General features: G+C 47.4%; 1 protein-coding gene across 4 annotated transcripts in view; it reads right to left on the bottom strand.

Annotated features, from left to right (window-relative positions):
- The window catches only part of ANKZF1 (ankyrin repeat and zinc finger peptidyl tRNA hydrolase 1), a 247030-nt gene that overhangs the window by 216582 nt on the left and 8951 nt on the right, over positions 1-21497 (bottom strand). For all 4 annotated transcript variants that reach the window (XM_085650150.1, XM_085650153.1, XM_085650149.1 and 1 more), the window contains exon 2: positions 19429-19546. In XM_085650150.1, coding sequence (XP_085506276.1) covers positions 19429-19546 — 118 coding nt within the window. The remainder of the gene's footprint in view (positions 1-19428; positions 19547-21497) is intronic.

Here is a 21497-nt window from a genome sequence, read left to right on the forward strand (position 1 = left end):
CCTTATTATTATTATTATCTCATCATGTCCTGAACACAGATATATTCTGATTGCACATGTTCAAAGACCAAAAGCATACAGGCAGACACGCACGCAGACCAGCTCATAGAGGCTCAACCCCGCAGATAACACAAGGTTAAAATATACATACAATCAGACAACACACAAGCAGCTCACCTAACCTTTAGCCCCTCCACAGAGAAAATGTAATTCAAATCAAGAAAGGTGCTGAGAGCCAACAAAATCCCTTCCCAGGTGTGACTACAGTTTTCGTGTATATCAGACCCTGGCCCGCTTTAGAATGATGTAATAGGGCACATATTACAGGTTCCAGAGTCTTCACGTACACTGACCACAACACATCCTGCCACTGCCCATTGCTTTATAAAATTATCGTCAGGCTGGGTGGCTCAACTGAAGGAAACCGAGACCACATCTCTCCAATCATTCAGTTGTGTGAAATGAATTCTCAGGGTGACCTGTTTATATTGAGCAATCAGGCCAATTTAGCCACGGACTCAAACTCTTCCACGCCCATGACACCCAGCTAATTCTCTCCCTCACAGACGAACCCACAGCCACCAGGAGAAACTTCCACAATGGGATGAAGGCAGTCACCACCTGGATGTAGGACAGCTGTCTCAAGCTTAACTCAGACAACACTAAAGTACATATCCTTGGCTCCACCCCCTCCGCCTGGGACGACTCTTGGTGCCCCGCAGCGCTTGGAACCTCCTCCACACACACCCACAGATCACGCACGAAAAGTCGGCATCATCCTGGACTCCTCGCTCTCAATTAACCGCCAAATCAAGGCCGTCTCATCCTCCAGATTCCACACCCTCCGCCTGCGTCTTAAGATCTTCAAGTGGATCCCCACCGAGTCCAGGAAACTGGTCATCCATCACATTGGTACTGCTTTGCTTTTCGTTCCCACTCTCCCCGTATGAAGCCGCTGAGGAGGGATAGTTCATAGGACTGATCCAAACATTGACTGCGACACATTCTGACATCATTTGCTTTGTTTTTTTCCAGGCTGAGTGTTATCTACACTGGACATAGTTCCAATTGCATTTGCCGCAGCCAATAGAAGAGTACCTGTGTTACTGAGCTGAAATATGGGCATTCAATTCACTTCTGAGCACCCAGAGGGCTGTTTTAATTGTCTGGGAGCTGTGTCCACAGGTGCCCGCGTAGCCCCAGAGCCGGGGCCAGGCTAAGGCAGGCAGGAGTGCGGCTCCCACCCCACTCTCGCCATTGGCTATCACAGAAAGAGTACTCAAGCTGCGTCAACGTGTAATGCTTTTCTTTGGATTATTAACATGCAGCCTGTACAAGGCCCAATAAAGGAATCACTTTTCTGGTGGACAAGCGTGGCTAACTCATCCAATCCTGCTTCGATCTTAACTGTTGATGTTTATAGACTAAAGCAGAAGTCGCTGCAAAGTCCCAGGTGCTCCGCTTGTAGATCAATACTCAACAAAAGGACACAGGGAGGACGATATCCGTTGGCAAGTCCTCAACGTGATCAAACCACCTCCAAGAAGAGCAGATAAAAAAAAAATACTTGACAAAGAAGAACAAAAATGGGTTCTTCGAACGAAGAGTTTATATACGGGTCTCAATCGCACTGAGGACTGGACCACCCGTATTTAATCAAGAGTGAGTCCGCTTTTTTCATTCTCATAGTTTCAATGCTGCACAATCTGCCTCCCTGACTGTGGACTTCCAACACTGTGGGCTGCCCGACGTCCACGAAGGGGACCTCCTAAGAGGGCGGCCCCTTGCCACAGGATGGCACACGGGACAGCCCAGCGTCACGAGACCCCTTTGGGGTCCAGCTCGTCATTTCCGGCTAGTTGGGGGAAGGGGAGAGGTATAAATTCCTCCCCTGCCCACCTGGCAGCCTCTTTGTCCCTCACCACTGACGCCGTTTCCCTCCCTACCGCTTACCCGGCGTAATCAGGGTGGCGGGGGGGGGGTTAGGGGGGGGAGGTGTGGAGGAATTTCTAATCTTTTATTTGTGTTGCAGCCGGAGTTACAGGGCAATCCAGAGGCGGAAAGGTACTCAGGGGTACCCTCTTCAGGAGCACAAAGGGCTAATATCCCCTGGAAGTCTTTGCGGTGAACCCTGAGGTGCGACGGCGCCCCGTCTGTCCTACGGGCAGTTGGAGACCTGTACAACCTGGGGTCGCTTGAACGCTCCTCCCCTCGTAGGGGGGGGCGTGAGTAAGGGGGTGGACCAACCGTTCACCGGAAGTGGGAGGAGCTATCCCCTCACCATAACCGCTAAGCACCGATTGGCTAAGGCCACGATGCAAGTTGGCCCATCAGGTGGTAGGCCGCGAGGGGTGTTGATCTTTGGTGCTGCAGTGGAACTCCTGCCCTCAACTGACATCGCCGCGCTTACTTGGGACCTTAGCCTCAGATTTGCTGAGACCGACCTCCGTAATTGTTTCACATTTGTGTTCATTTCGTAGCAATATCCTGAGAAGTTTCCATCACTAAATATCACAGCTGAACCATTCGCCTCTCCTAAGCCTTGGGTCCAACAACCCGCCCACCTACGGATCGATGCACGTGTCCCTTCCATGGTATGCAAGACATTTTTTTCCAGTCTACCTAGTGGGATGGCACTCCATCTGCAAATTGTCACCCTAATCTCCACGTGTTTTTTAGGACTTTAGGTACCTGGAAGCAATAATATCGTTCAATTACCATTCAATTACTATCCTTACGGTCCTTAATGCTAGGACCACGGCACCGTGACCTACACACTCAAATCCATCGAGTACAAGGTATATATTCCATCTTGACCACCATCATAGTAAGGCAACCACTGTAGCCTCCCTTAATCACTCCCTACCCCTGTCACCTCTTCTGGCCTAAGGGATCACTCGGCATGCTCCACACTTTGGACTGTTACTTTTACAAATATGTATAATTCTTATCATCACTCTAACCTATTCTAGCATGCATCACCGACTGCTATTTCTTGGTGTGTATCGCGGTTCATACATCCTCTCTAAAATTGTCCCCCCTCCTTTTATCTTTTCTCTCCTTCTTCCTTTTCTCTCCTTCTTCCTTTTCTCTCCTTCTTCCTTTTTTTTACCAAATAGGCAATCGCCTAAGGCATTTATTCCATTGTCCTGAAGATGATCTCTGCATTCAGGTAAAGGAATCGAAACATCGTCGACCTCTCGCACCTCGACACAATTGTATACATTTAATAATATGTGGTAGGATGCGCGGATATATTCTTTGGTGGCCAGATTGCTGTATTCTTTTGGCCACAATTGTTTGTTTGCCTGAATCCCTTTGTACAATTATTTCCCCACTTGTAGGTTTTTCTTTTACTGGTTATATAAAATAATCATGTCCAATAGGACATAAAAATTAGATATCACTGTATTTCTACTTTCATAAACTGTGACTAACCTACCTCCTTTTCAGGGACTGTTGTTCCTTAAAACAGATGTTTATAGACGGGCATTTCTAACTGGAAAGAAACCCGCAGAGGTACCAAGTCTTTTTGTCATGAAAAGCATCTCTGCCCCGTCGTGGGATCGTCTACAGCAGTTGTATGGCAGAAACTACAACAGGAAACCAAAACTACAATTCCCATCATGCACTGTGAAGGCAATTTCAACGGTAGGCATGAATATATGTTAATTAGGGTGTGTGCATTCGTGTCGTGCCAAGACAGGTCTGTTTTGATGCATTCCCTCCTAAAACTTTCCTTACACGGAGGCCTCTGCTGTGTAAGGCCCCCTCCTTGCGAATGAAGCAGCGATGCTGACAGGTCATCGAGGCCTGGAAACTGGCCACTGGTGCTTCCATCACTCCTGGACCACCACTCTTTCTTCTGCAACTTGGAAGCAGGGGTGCAACTAAACCAGCCCTTTGGGGGGCTGACACATCAAGCAATGGAAACGGAGCTAATACTTCAAACAATTGGAAGAGGACTGCAAACTTTGACAGAAGGCTCAACGGACTTAGCAGCACATACTGGTTCAACAACATTTTTATCTCTTCTCCAGCCTCTTAACACTTTTTGCTGCCTACTTATAGCCACTTCTCCCCTCCATGCTCTACTTTTCACCTAGTTTTTATAGACTACTTACACAGAACTTTGAAGGAGACGTTCAGAGAAATTAAGTAACAAGCAGGTGGAACAGATTTCAGTACAAAGCTCATTAAACAAGTTTTTGTAAAGTTATTTCAAAATGTTGGCCCTTTTTGCCAATTCATAGACAATTCCTCCATGGAAGAATAATATGCCGATTATATATTTATTATTGTACATGTAGAAAGGTGCTCTTGTATGTTTACAGTCTGCTCATCAGGATGTTGCAACATATGCTTGATGCTTGTTGTAGGCTGCACTCATGCACAAGTCACATTAAAACTGAGCTTAGAGGGTTAACACCTGCAGGGAATTACAACGTGGTTGTTACAACGACCGTGTTGTAACCACGCATACCATTACTCCGCAAGTGGGAACAACGACTTGCGGAAGGGGCAGAAGGTGTTGAAATTAAAATCCAACACCTTCCCTACTGTCGGCTCAGACTGAAGTTGGTTAGTAAATTATACTATTCCAACATCTAGCGCCCCCCCCCCCCTTCGCAAGTCGCTGTTACGACTTGCGGGGTAATGGTATGAGTGGTTACAACGCGGTTGTTGTAAGGACCGCGTTGTAATTCCCTGCGGGGAAAAATAATGCGTGAAAGAGAGGTATATTCCTGTGGGGATATCTGCACTCCCCCTGTTTCCCATACCCTCCCTTCTCGATGAACAAATACATGCTTTTAAACACAGAAAGAGATCCGGCACTCCACTCAGTAATAGAACATATTGTAAATAACAAAATTTCAGATCCATTCAGCAGGTCTTTGTAAATCTACTCTTTATTCAATCTCTTCTTTAAAAGGAAACAACAGTAGCCAACGCGTTTCGTCCCTAAGGACTTCTTCAGGGCCAGTATTTTCTCAATCTGTCCGTTTCCATTTTCAGAAAAAAGGAGAAGTTGCAGTATATCAGTCACTTCCAGAAACCTTCTATGTTGCGAAAGCTCAGTTAAAATAGATGTAGTTTTAGGTCCCAAGCATAAGGAGCGTTATTTGTTAAAAATAGATTTCATTAACATGTAAAGCTTTGACATTAATATGTCACATAGCACTGCACTGAGAAGTACTTTTAAAAAGGATATAAGGAAAAAGAGTTTTGGTGAAATTAAATATTTGCCTAAGATCACACAATTTAACAGCTGAAGCTGCAATTTACCCAGGTTTTCTGGTGTTACTTTGTACAAATCAGCCAGGAAAAGGGTATCGCTGTCTTTCCTTATGTGAAGGCTTAGTTGTTACCTCTTCCTGACCTCTTAATTATGTCTTGGGCCCCACCAGCACTGGAAATCGCTATAAAAATGACAAAATACCACAATATACCTTTTTAGATGTGCCCCATACATGCGCATGATGGTTTGGCCGGCCGGTTGGCCGTCCGTCTTGAGCAATACAGTGGGGTGGAGAGAACATGTACAGGCTCCCACTCCCTGTCTGAGCGCCGAACTAGGCCGCTCAGACCAATCATGATGCTGCGTCATGCTGGTGATAGCAGCGTCCTGATTGGCTAAGGGGAGTCTGGGAGCCTGTGTGCTTACGTGCTCCCAGGAAGAGAAGAGTACAGAGGAGAGGCAGCGGGCCTTCGTAGGTAAGTGAACTTTTACTATTATAATACTTTTTAAATATAAAATTGAGCCCCTTCAACCCTACCCCACCCACCACTATTTTTCCAAAGCGGCCGCCACTGCCTAAATTAGGACAATGTTATTGCTTGTTTCAAATTGCGTCCCTGTACAACTTTCTGAAGGTCTTTCAAAAGGTGTCTTAGTTTTAAAAGGGCCTTGTCCTTGGTGGCTGCAGCAGGGGGTCCTTTTGGGCCCTTTAAAGGGAAAGCATTGCTGAATGAAAGGGGACATCTGTATGTTGCATTCTCCGTTTCCAGCATTGAATTAGCCATCTTGGACAGTTCCCCGACGTGGACAATGCTGGGGTAGGTTTTACATTAAAAACATGGAAGTTTAACTTGAAGACATTCACGGTGCATGTCACAAACATATCTTCCCATGGCCTGTTTGGGTGAACACCTGTGATCCTCGCTGGGCAGTTTCTGAGTTTGGGAACTTGGAAGACACTGAAGTAAAGATTTCATATAATGGTAAGCGAAATCTTCCTGAGAACAATCTGTTGAGAACCTTCCGTCAGTGTGAACACATACACTGCTGGGGAAAGCTACAAGCGTACTAAAACCCATAAACTGCATGTCTGTGTCTCAAACTTTATCATCTACCACACTGCTACACGATGCGTCCCATAACACCATAACTGCACTTTGGTCACCAAACACGACATCGCTACACTTACCACATAAAACAAAGCCAACATCCCTCCAGCCACACACTCTACATGGTGTAACATTCTACTCATGTAGGCAAGTGCTTCAGTGACCCACATGGGGTGGTAATTACTTTATAAATGTTACAATACAATATAATACACTGTAACGACCTTCTCCCACCCACCACCCTCCGCCGTTGGCCATGTTTCCCACTGCACGTTGCCCTTTTCCTCCCACCCTCCCTCTTGTTGTCCATGTTGCCCATTCCTGCCCACCCTCTCACTATCCCTCCTATTGCCAGTGTTGCCCACCCTCACCAGCCCTATGAAAAAAAAGCACTAGCAGGGGGCCCATCATTGTAATCTCCACATCACTACGCTCACTCATTAACTCTTCATCAGCTGCTGTAGGTGAGCGGCCTTCACTGGCTGCTTCATGGGCTCGGTTTATTATTCAACATTCACAGTTGCTTTGCTGTGGCAGAAATAGCAGGTTTGCTATTCAGTCAGAACAGTAGGCCTTCTTTTTCAGAATCGAGTATTCAAGTGTGCACCACTTTAAAACTAGGAATACGTTTTTTAGGTCTCGCCTAGCGACGCAGCGCACGCGCTGCACGCCTTGGCGAGATCTATTGGTGTCGGTTTTGTGTTCGGAAGGGGGAGCCACGTGAAAAGAGATTTACAGTTGACAATTTTAGAACAGAGAATAGGGCAAGCTGCCCCCCTGAACTGTCACCAGACACTCTCATTGGAGTTAACTGAACCTTTGTTTTTTCCAAAAGTTTTCCTTCTCAGTTCCAAAACAGCAGGAGGCACAATTGGCTGATATGCAGGTTGTAACACTGAAATTATTCAGCAAGGAAAGCAAGCAGGTAGTTTAAATCCTTGTGTTGACAGCGAAGGTGATTGTGCTCTGCTGTTTCTTCTGAAGGTTTGGAGTAAGTATAATATGAATTAGCAGGTATTTTTTTGTAACAAAGATCTTCCCAGTGGTTCGAGGAGGCAGTCTGCAAACAACTCCTCTCCAAGATGGTCTGTGATGTGTAAATGCAACGTCGTGGAAACGCTACTGATTAAAGGCAATGTTCCACTGATTAGAACATGTAGGGGTACATTTACTAACATTTGAGGGAGTGCTTGTGTGTTGCAACGGAATTTTGCTTGGCGCTTCCAGGCCTTAATAATGTGTAGTAAAATAGTGCTTAATTTGAGCCTGTGGTTTCCAGTGCTCAGCACCGGCACCAAATTGTGAACACTGGCATTTATGACAGTCAGCACATGGTAGCCCTCTTTTTAGGTCTCGCCAAGGCAGCGCAAGATTTCCGTTTTAATGTCTGATCAGTTTCCATAGGTTAAACAAGCTTTTGCAATGCAATAGGTCGCGCATTTGCGCGAGTTTAAGCCATTGACATTGTAAATGACAATGCCTTTTATTTATGTTTTCAAAACCAATACGTAATAAAAGGCATTGTCATTTACAATGCCAATGGCTCAAATGTTCGCAAATTCGAGACCTATTGCATTGTAAATGCTTGTACTTACTTATCTGTTAGAATAAGTGCTTTGAAGTCGCAAACGATGGGGTTAATGCTAAAAATGTAATACGGGTGTTAGAATATTTTCTTCAGTTCACGCTACTCAAACTTTTTTTTTCGCCTTATTGTTTATCGTCTGTGTGGTTGAATTCATGTTGTGTGACCTGGATTAGGATTTTTTAACAAATGTTCTTCAATGGACACTCCGTTTTCTTTATAAACTCTTGTTCACAGCAGACTTCTGCACATCTTTTCGTCTACCACCACTTGCTTCTCACCTCTCACAGAAAGCTGCATAACCTTACACTAACCAAGCGAAAAGGGGTTGTTACATAATTATGTGTGATTTGCCTACTTAATCAAGTCTGTCTGCATTGTGGACTAAGGATTATATAAAAGTCTCTTGTAATGCAAAGTTTCTTGTCTTTCCCCCTTAAAACACCTGCATCACCGTAGAAACAAATCATTAGGAATAAATGCTCTAGACATCCCTGGAAACATAAACGTCTTATTGAACACCACTGCTGTTCTTCTTGCGGTCGTCTCCCTTTTGAACATGAACATAACCGAGGTGGTCTGAAACACCATACAAAAATACTATTTAGACAAAATTGGATGGTGTTTGCTCCATCTCATTTAGCTCATCAATAATTAAAAGAAGGAATCGATAGTGCCTAAAACCTAAAGAACATCTAGTAAATTGTCTGCAGGGTTTTCCTTCAATATTGCATGGAGCTCTATATGGTGGTAAGGGAACTTCACATCCAACTTTGTTTTCTAATTCTTTTTATTAAGCAGTTATTTGAGTACAGCAGGAAGTAGTGAGCACTGAACAAAGAAAACATTATAGGCCACACTCAGGAGGTCTATACATCACTAGATATCATCAAGTTAAGTAGTCCACATCCTCTGAGCCCTGCCGACAGGATTGCATAGCAACTTGCCGTTGGTTCTGTGATGTGTCTCGGGAGCCCGACCCATACCTGTCCCCCTGTCAGCTTCCTACAATGACTCCCCTGTGCAGCATCCTTGGTCCCCCAAATTTTTTGAAACTTCCGGGACAACCCCAGGCCCGGTAGGTTTTGCGCTCGACATTCAACTTTAAAACAAAACAAAAACTTACGTGCTAATATTGTATAATATCTTGTAATAGAAAATACAATGCTATAAATAGCTAAGATCTACACAAAACCTCAACCACTACCCTTTTATTTGCAACTCACTAGAGGGCAAAGCCACTCGGAAGGCCCAGTAGGGTCAACTGCTCCTACTTTCAACAGAGCATTGAGTTTTAGATTGGAATTTCACTGGCAATACATTCTTGGTTTAGTATACTTGATGAGCATATCATTTTAGATTACTTCTAATTCTACTTCAAGGGCTATTTGCAGCACTTTACAAAAAAATCCAAATAAACAAAATACATTTCTTCATTGCTTCTGAAAACGTTTGACAATGCAATCAAAATAACCTCACCATTACTTTTATTGACAACCAATATACAAACATTATTCTTTGTTCTTAATTCAAATCATAATGATAGGGGAGGCGTGAGCGGAGGTGGCCGCAACTCCTGGAACACCTTGAGGGTCTGCAGAAATTTGGGGCATAATTCCACAGATGGTAAGGTGTGGAGTAGATGAATAGAAGGTGGAGAATAAAGTGATGATGGAACAAGAGGGGGAGAGCCATACCAGGGGAAGCATAAGAGGAGTCATCTGAAGGGGCAAGAGGTCAGGGTAGGTGAGATGATGGGTGGGGGAAGGGAATTTGACAAGGAAAGAAACACAAAAATTATGGTAGGTTAGAGAAATGTAAGCGAGGGAGGGCAAGGTTATGGTTAGGTGGAAGAAAGGGGAATTACTGGACTTATCTGGAACCGTCAACACAGCCTCCTACTCTTTACATTGTCCAGACTCTTTGACACAGGAATTTCCAAACAGATTCCTATATGGTAATGTTCCTATCTGACAAGCAAGGTGCAATCTATTTGGATGACACCATATCATTCTTCTGCTGCATTGTTACAATGTAATTCTAAACGGGGATCATCCCCAAGCCAACTTTATTTGATGTCAGTCCAGCACTGCTTGGCTTTCTGAGATGACTCACTTTACTATTAAACTTTTCGACAATCCTGATGCAGCAAAACAATTCAACAACTGCTTGATTGCAGTCCCTAGCTGGATGCAGAAAACCTGCTTGAAACAATGTTGATTAACCAGAGATTGTCTGTAGATATCCCACCAGGTACTCCTGTAGATATCCCACCAGATACTCCAACTGGTGGCTGCCCACATTGAATCTACTCCCACACCGGTTGACTCACTCAAAAACCTTGGTTTTCTCATTGATTAAAATTTGTTGTTCATTAACAGATTACGACCCTTGCAGCCTCATGCTTCTCCATTCTGAGATTCTTGAATAAGGCAGTTACACTGCTTCACCTGTCCATCAGAGAACAAATGGTTGAGGCACTTATCGCCTCTTGGATAGACTATGAGAATTCCCTGTATCGCAACATACTGGACTAACTCTGGCATTACTTTCAGAAGATCTAAAATGCGACAGTGTGTTATCAAATTCTCAATTCTTGACATACATAAGTGTACAGAACTGGATTCATATTTGAGGCACAAGTTCCAACCTTTTTGCCTCCTCCACAATTTCAGTTCTTCCTCATCTCTCATTGTAGAAATTTCACGGAACAAACTGGCTCAGATGCGATGATAGGGAGTTATTTTTTTGTGCAGCAAAACTTTAGAATTAACTACCTGATTCTCTTAGACTGTCATATTTTATTCGGAAAATGTTGAAGAGATGGCTCTTTCGATTGTGTGGCTCAATGATTAGAGCGGCAGACCCTGATGCAGAGGTCTAGCCCGGGACCAGGGTTCAATTCCCCGCCTCGACGGGTCTTGGGCTCAAAAATTCCACGGACCTGATAATTCTCGCCTCGGTGCCATTCCATTCATGGAGTCCCACTCTGCAACTCTGGGCAGTAGCTTGCTTAATCTCCACAACGGCCCCCACAACGCTAAGGATGCATGGCCTCCACCTTGGGGGTGCCCAGGAGTGGACGCCTCACAGGGAAAGCCAAGATGGGTTCCACAGCGGTATTCGTACAAGCGCCTTGAGACACTTGCGGGTGAGTAGTGCGCTATACAAGTATCAAGTTACATTTTAGTTATGATGTTCCCAGAGCCAGGACACCCCTTTTGGGTAACGGCCACACTTTGCAAATTGCTAACTGTAACAGTGAGTCCGACCCCGACAGTGCCTTCGTCTGTCACTCTCACACTGACTTTGTGTCCCCCACCATATCCCCTCTGTACCCACAGCACCCGGTCTCACGGATCAGACCTACAGCCTTTGGCAGCGTCGAGACGCCTGACGAACACTGTTTCTTTAACTGGGACGAGCTAGCAGCAGACCCCGCCCCCGACGAGAACGTCACAGAGACGGAGCCGTCATATCCCGGAAGGAGAGGACGAGAGGAGTGTGTTATCACCGGAGCAGAGAAGAGAGCGAGAGAAGGAGAACGAGAGAAGAACCGAGAGGACCGAGTGGAGAGTATCGTGGACGAGAAGAACGAGGAGACAACCAGACGAGGAGCGGAGGTGCCGGTAGCCGAGCCAGGAGGCCAACGACCCCGTGATTCGCCCCGCCACGTTTCCGAGGGAGAAGCGTGGCACCAGCAGGTACGGGCTCGTATCTCGGGTTGGGCGGGTCTTCGTAGTGTGCCTAGAACATAAGAGCCGTACCCCTCACCGTACCCTTTCCTCACTACCTTCGTCACATAGGTTAGGAGTTTTTGAGCACGGTGAACCTCCTTCACTCCCTGGGCCCCCTCACAATATCACCTTTGCGCAAACCACTGATACGCCTCTCCCTTCTGTCCTTTCTTCCCTCACCTCACCCGGAGGACCGGAGAACCGCCCTGTCACGAAGACCTCGACACCCTGGAGCGGAGGCAGAGAGGGAAGACGCCCCCTACCAGTCGCCGGACCCCGGAACTCGACGAGGAGAGCACCTTACCTTACTATAGACCCTCAAAAGATAGAAAACGTGTACCTAAAAAGAATAAAGCAACTAGAGAAACAGCTCCTGTTTCAGAGCCTCCTTTCATCCCGCAACAGTGGTGGAGAATGCGGGCATAAGTACAGACATCTGTAAAGAAAAGATGGATGAACTCCTGCAGCACATTATACAAGGACAAGAAAAGTTAGGATGGGTGGTAGAACAACAGCTGAAGTCCGCAGAAGCGGATAGAGAGACCTTTAAATCTACCATCGCGGCTCAGTTAGACGGCATCCAAACGATGATTCGAGACCCTGGTACCGGACCCGTCCCAAATCCCAGACCAGCACTGCCGGGACCATCCGGTATAGCTCTCCAGAAATACGTAGCCGGAGAGGATCCCGATGCGTTCCTCCTGAACTTCGAAAGAGCCGCTCTAGCCTGCGGATGGCCAGTAGAAAAGTGGCCTTTCTTTCTGGCACCTTTGCTCACCAGTGAGGCCCAAGCAGCCTATCAGGTTGCTAACGCGAACGGCACCGTTCCATATGGCACCATCAAGGCCATTATTCTAGACCACCTAGGCCTGGACGCCGAGGCATACAGAGTACGGTTTAGAAAAGAAAGAGGGAGACCCGGCGAGAATCCCAAGACTTTGTTTTTTCGACTAAAAATGGCTGCCGACAAGTGGTTGACCCCGAACACCAGTACTAAAGAGGATACCATGGACAAGGTGTACCTAGAGCAATACCTGGAAGCTCTACCCTTCAGCATTCAAAGATGGTTGCGGCAGCAACCACACTTGACAGTGGCCCAAGCCATAGAACTGGCGACCTCATACGCACGAGCCCAACCTTGTAGCGCTCCATGGGAGACCGAAAAACCACCACGCCCCTCCCCGTTGAAACCAGAAAGGAAACCCCGACCTCCCGGAGGAACCCTCCCTCTAAAACCTTTCAAACCCGAAACCTACCCCGTAAGAGGACCACAGTGTTTCGAATGTGGGACTTGGGGGCATATAGCCCGTTTATGTCCACACCGCAGATCCACCGAAGAACCCATGGAAGTGGGATACGTACCCAAGTCCGTCCTGTACAGCGCGGAACTTGGGAGTTCCTTCTATGTAAGTGTACTGGTGAATGGGAGAACAGTCAGGGCTCTTCTTGATTCAGGGTGCCGACAGTCTGTGATTCAAGGGAAGTTGGTAGAGTCCACACAGGTGCTGCCCCACTCAGTAGTAAACATTAAGTGTGTGCATGGGGACATAAAACCATATCCGGTCACTGTCCTACGCCTAGAGCTCCCGGGTGGGATTCAACATAGAGTAAAATTGGGGGTATTAGAATCCTTGCCAGAGGAGTTGATTATTGGGACGGACAACCCCGAATTCCTGGAGCTGTTTTTTCACTCTACCCGTAGGCCGTCCATACAGACCCAGAACTCCCTCCTACAGCGTCCGGTCCATCCCGCGTATATCACCCCAGAACCATGGGTGGGAGACAAAAACTTTAGCTTCGCCCAGGCAAACGACCGATCGCTCTTTAATGCGTGGGAGCAGGCCCACCAGTCTAAAGACGACCCTAACCCCATGTACCCACGATTCACCATCAGAGAAGGGTTGTTATACAGAGAAGGAAATAAGGGCGAACCCCTACAGCTGCTGGTACCCTCCCCCTTTCGTGATCAAATAATGTTCTACGCTCATTCCCATCTCCTGGCAGGACACATAGGGAGTGAAAAGACGACTCAGAACGTACTTCGGCATTTCTATTGGCCAGGTATCTATAAAGATATCAAACTGCACTGTACAACATGTGAGGTGTGTCAAAAGAAAAACCTACACCGCCCTCCCCAGGTTCCCTTGCAGTCCTTACCCATTATCGGGACCCCCTTTGAGAGGGTTGGCATGGACCTGATAGGACCCCTGCCAAAAACAAAAAAAGGGAACCAATACGCACTGGTTATAGTCGACTATGCCACTCGCTTCCCGGAAGCCATTCCACTGCGAAATCCCACCACCAGAGTAATCGCGGACAAAATGATAGAACTGTTCTCTCGGGTTGGGTTCCCGAAGGAAATCCTGACGGATCAGGGTTCTCCGTTTATGTCACGCCTAATGAGGGAAGTGTGTCAACTAGTGGATCTACGTCAAATAAGAACCTCCGTGTACCACCCTCAAACCGACGGCCTCGTGGAAAGGTATAACGGGACACTCAAGACAGTCCTTAAAAAGATGCTCTCAGTAAGTGGGAAAGAGTGGGACGCTCTTCTACCTTTGTCCCTGTACGTCATAAGAGGACAAACCCAAAGCAGCCTGGGATGTTCGGCCTTTGAGATGCTCTACGGAAGGCAGCCACGCACGCTACTGGAGATGACCAAAGAGGCGTGGGAGAAAGAGACGGGGGAAACCCATGGAATATTGGAATATACCCAAGACCTGAAAAACAAACTAGGAAAATTGAGAGACCTGGCCTATGTACACCTAACCCAAAGCCAGACCCGCCAAAAACACTGGTACGACAAAGGAAAAAAATGGAGACAACTGAAGATAAACTACTGGGCTTTGGTGCTCTTACCTTCGGCCACCCGACGGTTCCAAACGGAATGGATGGGACCTTATAAAGTAACCGACACCATTGGGAAGACCAGTTACCGTTTACAAATATCCCCTAGGAAAACACAGGTATACCATATTAATTTGCTTAAGAAATGGATCGGACCTCCGCCCAAAGACGTCCACTTGGCCAGACCAGCACCCGAGCCCACTACTTCTACGTTAGGGGACTTGAACATAAACGACGACATATCACTGCACCAGAGGGAGACCTTGCTCGAAACTCTGACGCCCTATGACTATTTGTTTTCGGATGTGCCTGGGAAAACAACAGCGATTGAACACCGAATCGACACTCCTCCTGGAACTGTAGTGAAGAGGAGACCCTACCGCATTCCAGCCGCCAAACGCCCGGCCATACAAAAGGAGGTCCGGGAAATGCTACAGCTTGGGATCATAAGACCGTCTCGTAGTGAATGGTCATCACCGATTGTAATGGTACCAAAGCCGGATGAAAGTACCAGGTTTTGCATGGACTTCCAAGCCCTAAATCAATTGTCCTCTTTCGATGCATACCCCATCCCACGGGTGGATGAACTCATCGAACAATTAGGTGAAGCCAAATATATCAGTACGCTAGATCTAACAAAGGGGTACTGGCAGGTACCCCTGAGGGAAGAAGACCGCAAAAAAACCGCCTTCGCAACACCAGAAGGATTGTTTGAATTCAACGTCCTACCCTTCGGCCTGCATGGAGCCCCCGCAACATTCCAGCGGTTGATGAATGAGACCCTTCGTGAACACTCCACCTTTACCTCAGCCTACCTGGATGACATTATCATCTTCAGCCCTAGCTGGGAAGAACACCTCATTCATCTCGCTTTAGTTCTTCAAGCACTCAAAAAGGCAGGGCTACACATAAACGCAAATAAATCCCGGGTGGGCTATCAAAAGGTAAAATATTTGGGGTACATACTAGGCCACGGGGTTATTGAACCACAGATCGAGAAGGTCCGGGCTATTTCAGAAACACCCTTTCCCGCCAATAAAAAGGAAATGAGAGCCTTCCTTGGGTTGATAGGCTATTACAGAAGATTCATCCCCTCCTTTTCAGACATAGCCTCCCCTTTGACAGACACCCTAAAAAGACAAATCACCCCTCAGGCTTTTCAGTCCCCGTCACCGGCTATGTGGAAAGCCTTTAACACCCTGAAAGGGATCATTACCACAAATCCTGTTCTGGCATCCCCCGACTACTCCAAGCCCTTCATCCTTCATACGGACGCCTCCGACTATGGGGTGGGGGCGGTGTTATCGCAACAGACGGACGAAGGAATCGAGCACCCCATCCTGTACATCAGCAGGAAACTGTTCCCCCGAGAAGTGAAATATCCCACAATTGAGAAAGAGTGTTTAGCCATCAAATGGGCAGTGGACGAATTGAGGTATTATCTGGAAGGCCACCCGTTTACTCTCTATACAGACCATGCCCCATTACAATGGATGAGCCGCAACATGTCGAACAATCCCAGAGTGTTACGCTGGTTTCTGTCACTACAACCCTTTTCCTTTACCGTCCTCCACCGTAAGGGTGTTGAGAACGGTAGCGCGGACTTTCTCTCACGACATCCTCTCCCCGATCGGGAGAATCCAAGGGGGGAGGTGTGTAACAGTGAGTCCGACCCCGACAGTGCCTTCGTCTGTCACTCTCACACTGACTTTGTGTCCCCCACCATATCCCCTCTGTACCCACAGCACCCGGTCTCACGGATCAGACCTACAGCCTTTGGCAGCGTCGAGACGCCTGACGAACACTGTTTCTTTAACTGGGACGAGCTAGCAGCAGACCCCGCCCCCGACGAGAACGTCACAGAGACGGAGCCGTCATATCCCGGAAGGAGAGGACGAGAGGAGTGTGTTATCACCGGAGCGGAGAAGAGAGCGAGAGAAGGAGAATGAGAGGAGAACCGAGAGGACCGAGTGGAGAGTATCGTGGACGAGAAGAACGAGGAGACAACCAGACGAGGAGCGGAGGTGCCGGTGCCGAACCAGGAGGCCAACGACCCCGTGATTCGCCCCGCCACGTTTCCGAGGGAGAAGTGTGGCACCAGCAGGTACGGGCTCGTATCTCGGGTTGGGCGGGTCTTCGTAGTGTGCCTAGAACATAAGAGCCGTACCCCTCACCGTACCCTTTCCTCACTACCTTCGTCACATAGGTTAGGAGTTTTTGAGCACGGTGAACCTCCTTCACTCCCTGGGCCCCCTCACAATATCACCTTTGCGCAAACCACTGATACGCCTCTCCCTTCTGTCCTTTCTTCCCTCACCTCACCCGGAGGACCGGAGAACCGCCCTGTCACGAAGACCTCGACACCCTGGAGCGGAGGCAGAGAGGGAAGACGCCCCCTACCAGTCGCCGGACCCCGGAACTCGACGAGGAGAGCACCTTACCTTACTATAGACCCTCAAAAGATAGAAAACGTGTACCTAAAAAGAATAAAGCAACTAGAGAAACAGCTCCTGTTTCAGAGCCTCCTTTCATCCCGCAACACTAACATAACATAACTTAGATGAAAGTCAAAGGTGCATCTGTGGTGGGGTTTGGCAGGGGGTGGTCAGCAGGGAGTGCTGGAAGGCAGGGGAGGGTCAGGGAATCAGAAACAGATTTCTTTTTCCAGTCAGTGTGGGAACAAAACAAAGTCAAAACTCTGAGAGCAATCTCTGGTAACTCCAGCAACAAAAGCAGGAGACCCCTGCCCTAGCAGCCCTGGGAAGAAGAGTGAAATCCATCTCTGGGCTTTGAGGAAAATGTAAAAAGGATTTGGTTGACTGACAACAGGGCTGGTAAACTTAAAAACACAATGGAAGGAGTACAAATATAACAAGCACACAAGTCTCCTACGTTTGAAAAGCTACATATGAGACTGCAAGTGGTAATAAAAGAGAACAAATCACCACTGTGTAGCATGGAATTCTGGAGAACACAATCTGACAAAACCAAATTAGGAGTCTGTAGCTGCCAGAGAGCAATCAAAAGAAAGAGACAGTCCTGCCATGTTCATACCCAGCTGGATTGATCAAGTACTAAAATTAGACAGGGACATGACCCCATCTACACAGACAAATGCTAGAGGAGTAAGAAAAACAAGTGCTCTTGATGTCCTCATCCTGAGCAGGCATCCCTGCATTCGCTGCTTTCATCTTCCTTTACAATAATGTCCATTTATTATATTACTTAATGCTTACTATGACAGCTCTGATCTTTGCAGTTTTGCTGCTTCGAGGCATGCCAAATAATAGGTGCTAGCTACTATTACCCAATGTAAAGCGACTCAGCCCATTGTCCCCTGAAAGATAAAAGACAAGTAGGCCCTACTAGTATTCAAACATGTGATCTGCAGAATACTCAGACTGCAACAGTGAGGTCACTTATATAGCTCTTACTAGCCCAGACGAGGCACTGAAGTGATTTACGCTGGGCCGCATGTTGCTCCGGAACCCAAGGTTAGTGGTTAGTCTAGAATGATTGGTGAATGGTGTAGGTCTTGTGCACCCAAGCAAGCCATTCCCTGCATCCATTCCAGGTTCTTGGTGGTAGATTAAAGTGATAGGAGTCTGTTGTGAGGATTCGTGGGGAAAGGGAGCTATGGGTGTTGATGCAGAGGTCTGTGGGGTTTATAGAGGTGCTAGGGTAGAGTAGGCAGTGCTAGTTGCAGGGGTATCACTATCACTTTCCAGAAGAGGAGAGGTTGTGAGCTTTACAATGCAGAAGCACATCATTAGAAATGGATGCAAACATGCATGTGACTAGGAGAAGGTTTTGCTCAGACAAAAGAGGTGTGCAGGGAATGGGAAGTGAAGGGAGGGGAGAGCCTTATGAAAGGGAAAAGGAGAGGTGACCATCAGTAAAGGTCAGCTTTTCATGTCAGTTTTTAGGAATGGAGGGGACATTATTTGAGAAAGAAAGCAGTTTGAGGTTGCGAGACTGTAGAAAGTAACAACATTATTTGCATGTAAAGATAGGTTTAATGGGCACAAGGATCAGGTGAACTGTCTGCCCACAGCTAGGCTAGCACTGGGACACCGCTTCTGCAAGGAGGGCTGATCAGCTCAGAGGGGGGGAGCGTAAAGTGACGGCTGGACGCAAATAACGACTTGAGATTGTGCTCATGCTGGAGCGTCTGTCTATTGATGCTCATCCTTAGGTCTGGGTCACAATATTAATTAAAAAGCAGAGTGGGTGCGTCTAGGATGCCTCTGGTTTGATGCAACCCTGCACTGAGTCTAAGGACAGCTTCCCAGACACTGTAAGGGTATTGCCTGCATTCCTGTGGCTGGAGGGTGGTGATGCAGATGCTGAAATTGGTTATCTTCGGAGATGAGAAAATTAGGAATCCTTTGGAACATCACAGAAAAACAGATTTCCTTCAGAGAGAATGGCACACATTCATGAGAGGGTCTGGGGTCCAGAAGTTGACATTCTTCAGGCTAAATGTGCCGCATAACCAAGGGCACAAACAACATTTGCAGGGTAAGGATCTGAATGCAAAATACAACACCTCAGCAATAAACAACACATCAGAGATAAACAATCATTTAGGTGTGCACAAACCAACATTTTGCAGCACACACTCTGCACTGTGGGAGACAATGCACTGACCAAAAACCCCACCCAGCTTAAAACGCGAACAAGTAAATCCAGGCATTTTCGCAAGACATATCAAACACAAATCCAGTTTAAGAATTCAAAGAAAACTGGCAGACATGCGCAAACAGGATCATGGGAATTACTAGCTGGAGGTCACTGACTGTAAACGCACACATCAAACTGTAGAGCTGGCCACGCCAGGTCATCGTGACTAGATTTAAAATGGAATATCTGAATGGCATAAAGTTCCAGTAACAATGGAAGGAGCTGTACCTTTGGTATGTCCTTCAATGTCATCGGGACTGTCATTCCTTGCTGACACGTTGACCAGAGACAATCCGTCCAGGAGGGGAGTGCCCAGGGGGAGCTCAAACAATGAGCGGGACTCCATCTGAGGAAGCAGAAAGAGACGCATGAAGCATACACATAACACGGGCGGTGAAGAGACTGACAGTGCGTAAGCATGAGCATACACACAACACGGGCGGTGAAGAGACTGACAGTGCGTAAGCATGAGCATACACACAACACGGGCGGTGAAGAGACTGACAGTGTGTAAGCATGAGCATAGACGTAACACGGGCGGTGAAGAGACTGACAGTGCGTAAGCATGAGCATACACATAACACGGGCGGTGAAGAGACTGACAGTGCGTAAGCATGAGCATACACACAACACGGGCGGTGAAGAGACTGACAGTGCGTAAGCATGAGCATACACACAACACGGGCGGTGAAGAGACTGACAGTGCGAAAGCATGAGCATACACACAACACGGGCGGTGAAGAGACTGACAGTGCGTAAGCATGAGCATACACAACACGGGCGGTGAAGAGACTGACAGTGTGTAAGCATGAGCATAGGCATAACACGGGCGGTGAAGAGACTGACAGTGCGTAAGCATGAGCATACACACAACACGGGTGGTGAAGAGACTGACAGTGCGTAAGCATGAGCATAGACACAACACGGGCGGTGAAGAGACTGACAGTGCGTAAGCATGAGCATAGACATAACACGGGCAATGTAGAGACTGATAGTGTGTAAGCATGAGCATAGACGTAACACAGACCGTGCTGAGACTGACAGTGCGTAAGCATGAGCATAGACATAACACGGGCGGTGAAGAGACTGACAGTGTATGAGCATACACACAACACGGGCGGTGAAGAGACTGACAGTGCGTAAGCATGAGCATAGACACAACACGGGCGGTGAAGAGACTGACAGTGCGTAAGCATGAGCATACACACAACACGGGTGGTGAAGAGACTGACAGTGCGAAAGCATGAGCATAGACATAACACGGGCGGTGAAGAGACTGACAGTGTGTAAGCATGAGCATAGACATAACACGGGCGGTGAAGAGACTGACAGTGCGTAAGCATGAGCACAGACATAACATGGGCGGTGAAGAGACTGACAGTGCGTAAGCATGAGCATACACACAACACGGGCGGTGAAGAGACTGACAGTGCGTAAGCATGAGCATAGACATAACACGGGCGGTGAAGAGACTGACAGTGCGTAAGCATGAGCATACACACAACACGGGTGGTGAAGAGACTGACAGTGCGAAAGCATGAGCATACACACAACACGGGCGGTGAAGAGACTGACAGTGCGTAAGCATGAGCATAGACACAACACGGGCGGTGAAGAGACTGACAGTGCGTAAGCATGAGCATAGACATAACACGGGCAATGTAGAGACTGATAGTGTGTAAGCATGAGCATAGACGTAACACAGACCGTGCTGAGACTGACAGTGTGTAAGCATGAGCATAGACATAACACGGGCAATGTAGAGACTGATAGTGTGTAAGCATGAGCATAGACGTAACACAGACCGTGCTGAGACTGACAGTGCGTAAGCATGAGCATAGACATAACACGGGCGGTGAAGAGACTGACAGTGCGCAAGCATGAGCATAGACATAACACGGGCGGTGAAGAGACTGACTGTGTGTAAGCATGAGCATAGACATAACACGGGCGGTGAAGAGACTGACAGTGCGTAAGCATGAGCATAGACATAACACGGGCGGTGATGAGACTGACAGTGCGTAAGCATGAGCATACACATAACACGGGCGGTGAAGAGACTGACTGTGTGTAAGCATGAGCATAGACATAACACGGGCCATGCAGAGACTGACAGTGTGTAAGCATGAGCATAGACATAACACGGGCGGTGAAGAGACTGACAGTGCGCAAGCATGAGCATATATATAACACGGGCGGTGAAGAGACTGACAGTGCGTAAGCATGAGCATAGACATAACACGGGCAATGTAGAGACTGATAGTGTGTAAGCATGAGCATAGACGTAACACAGACCG

Source organism: Triturus cristatus, chromosome 3_2 (assembly GCF_964204655.1).
Source record: "Triturus cristatus chromosome 3_2, aTriCri1.1, whole genome shotgun sequence".
NCBI classification, from domain to species: Eukaryota; Metazoa; Chordata; class Amphibia; order Caudata; family Salamandridae; genus Triturus; species Triturus cristatus.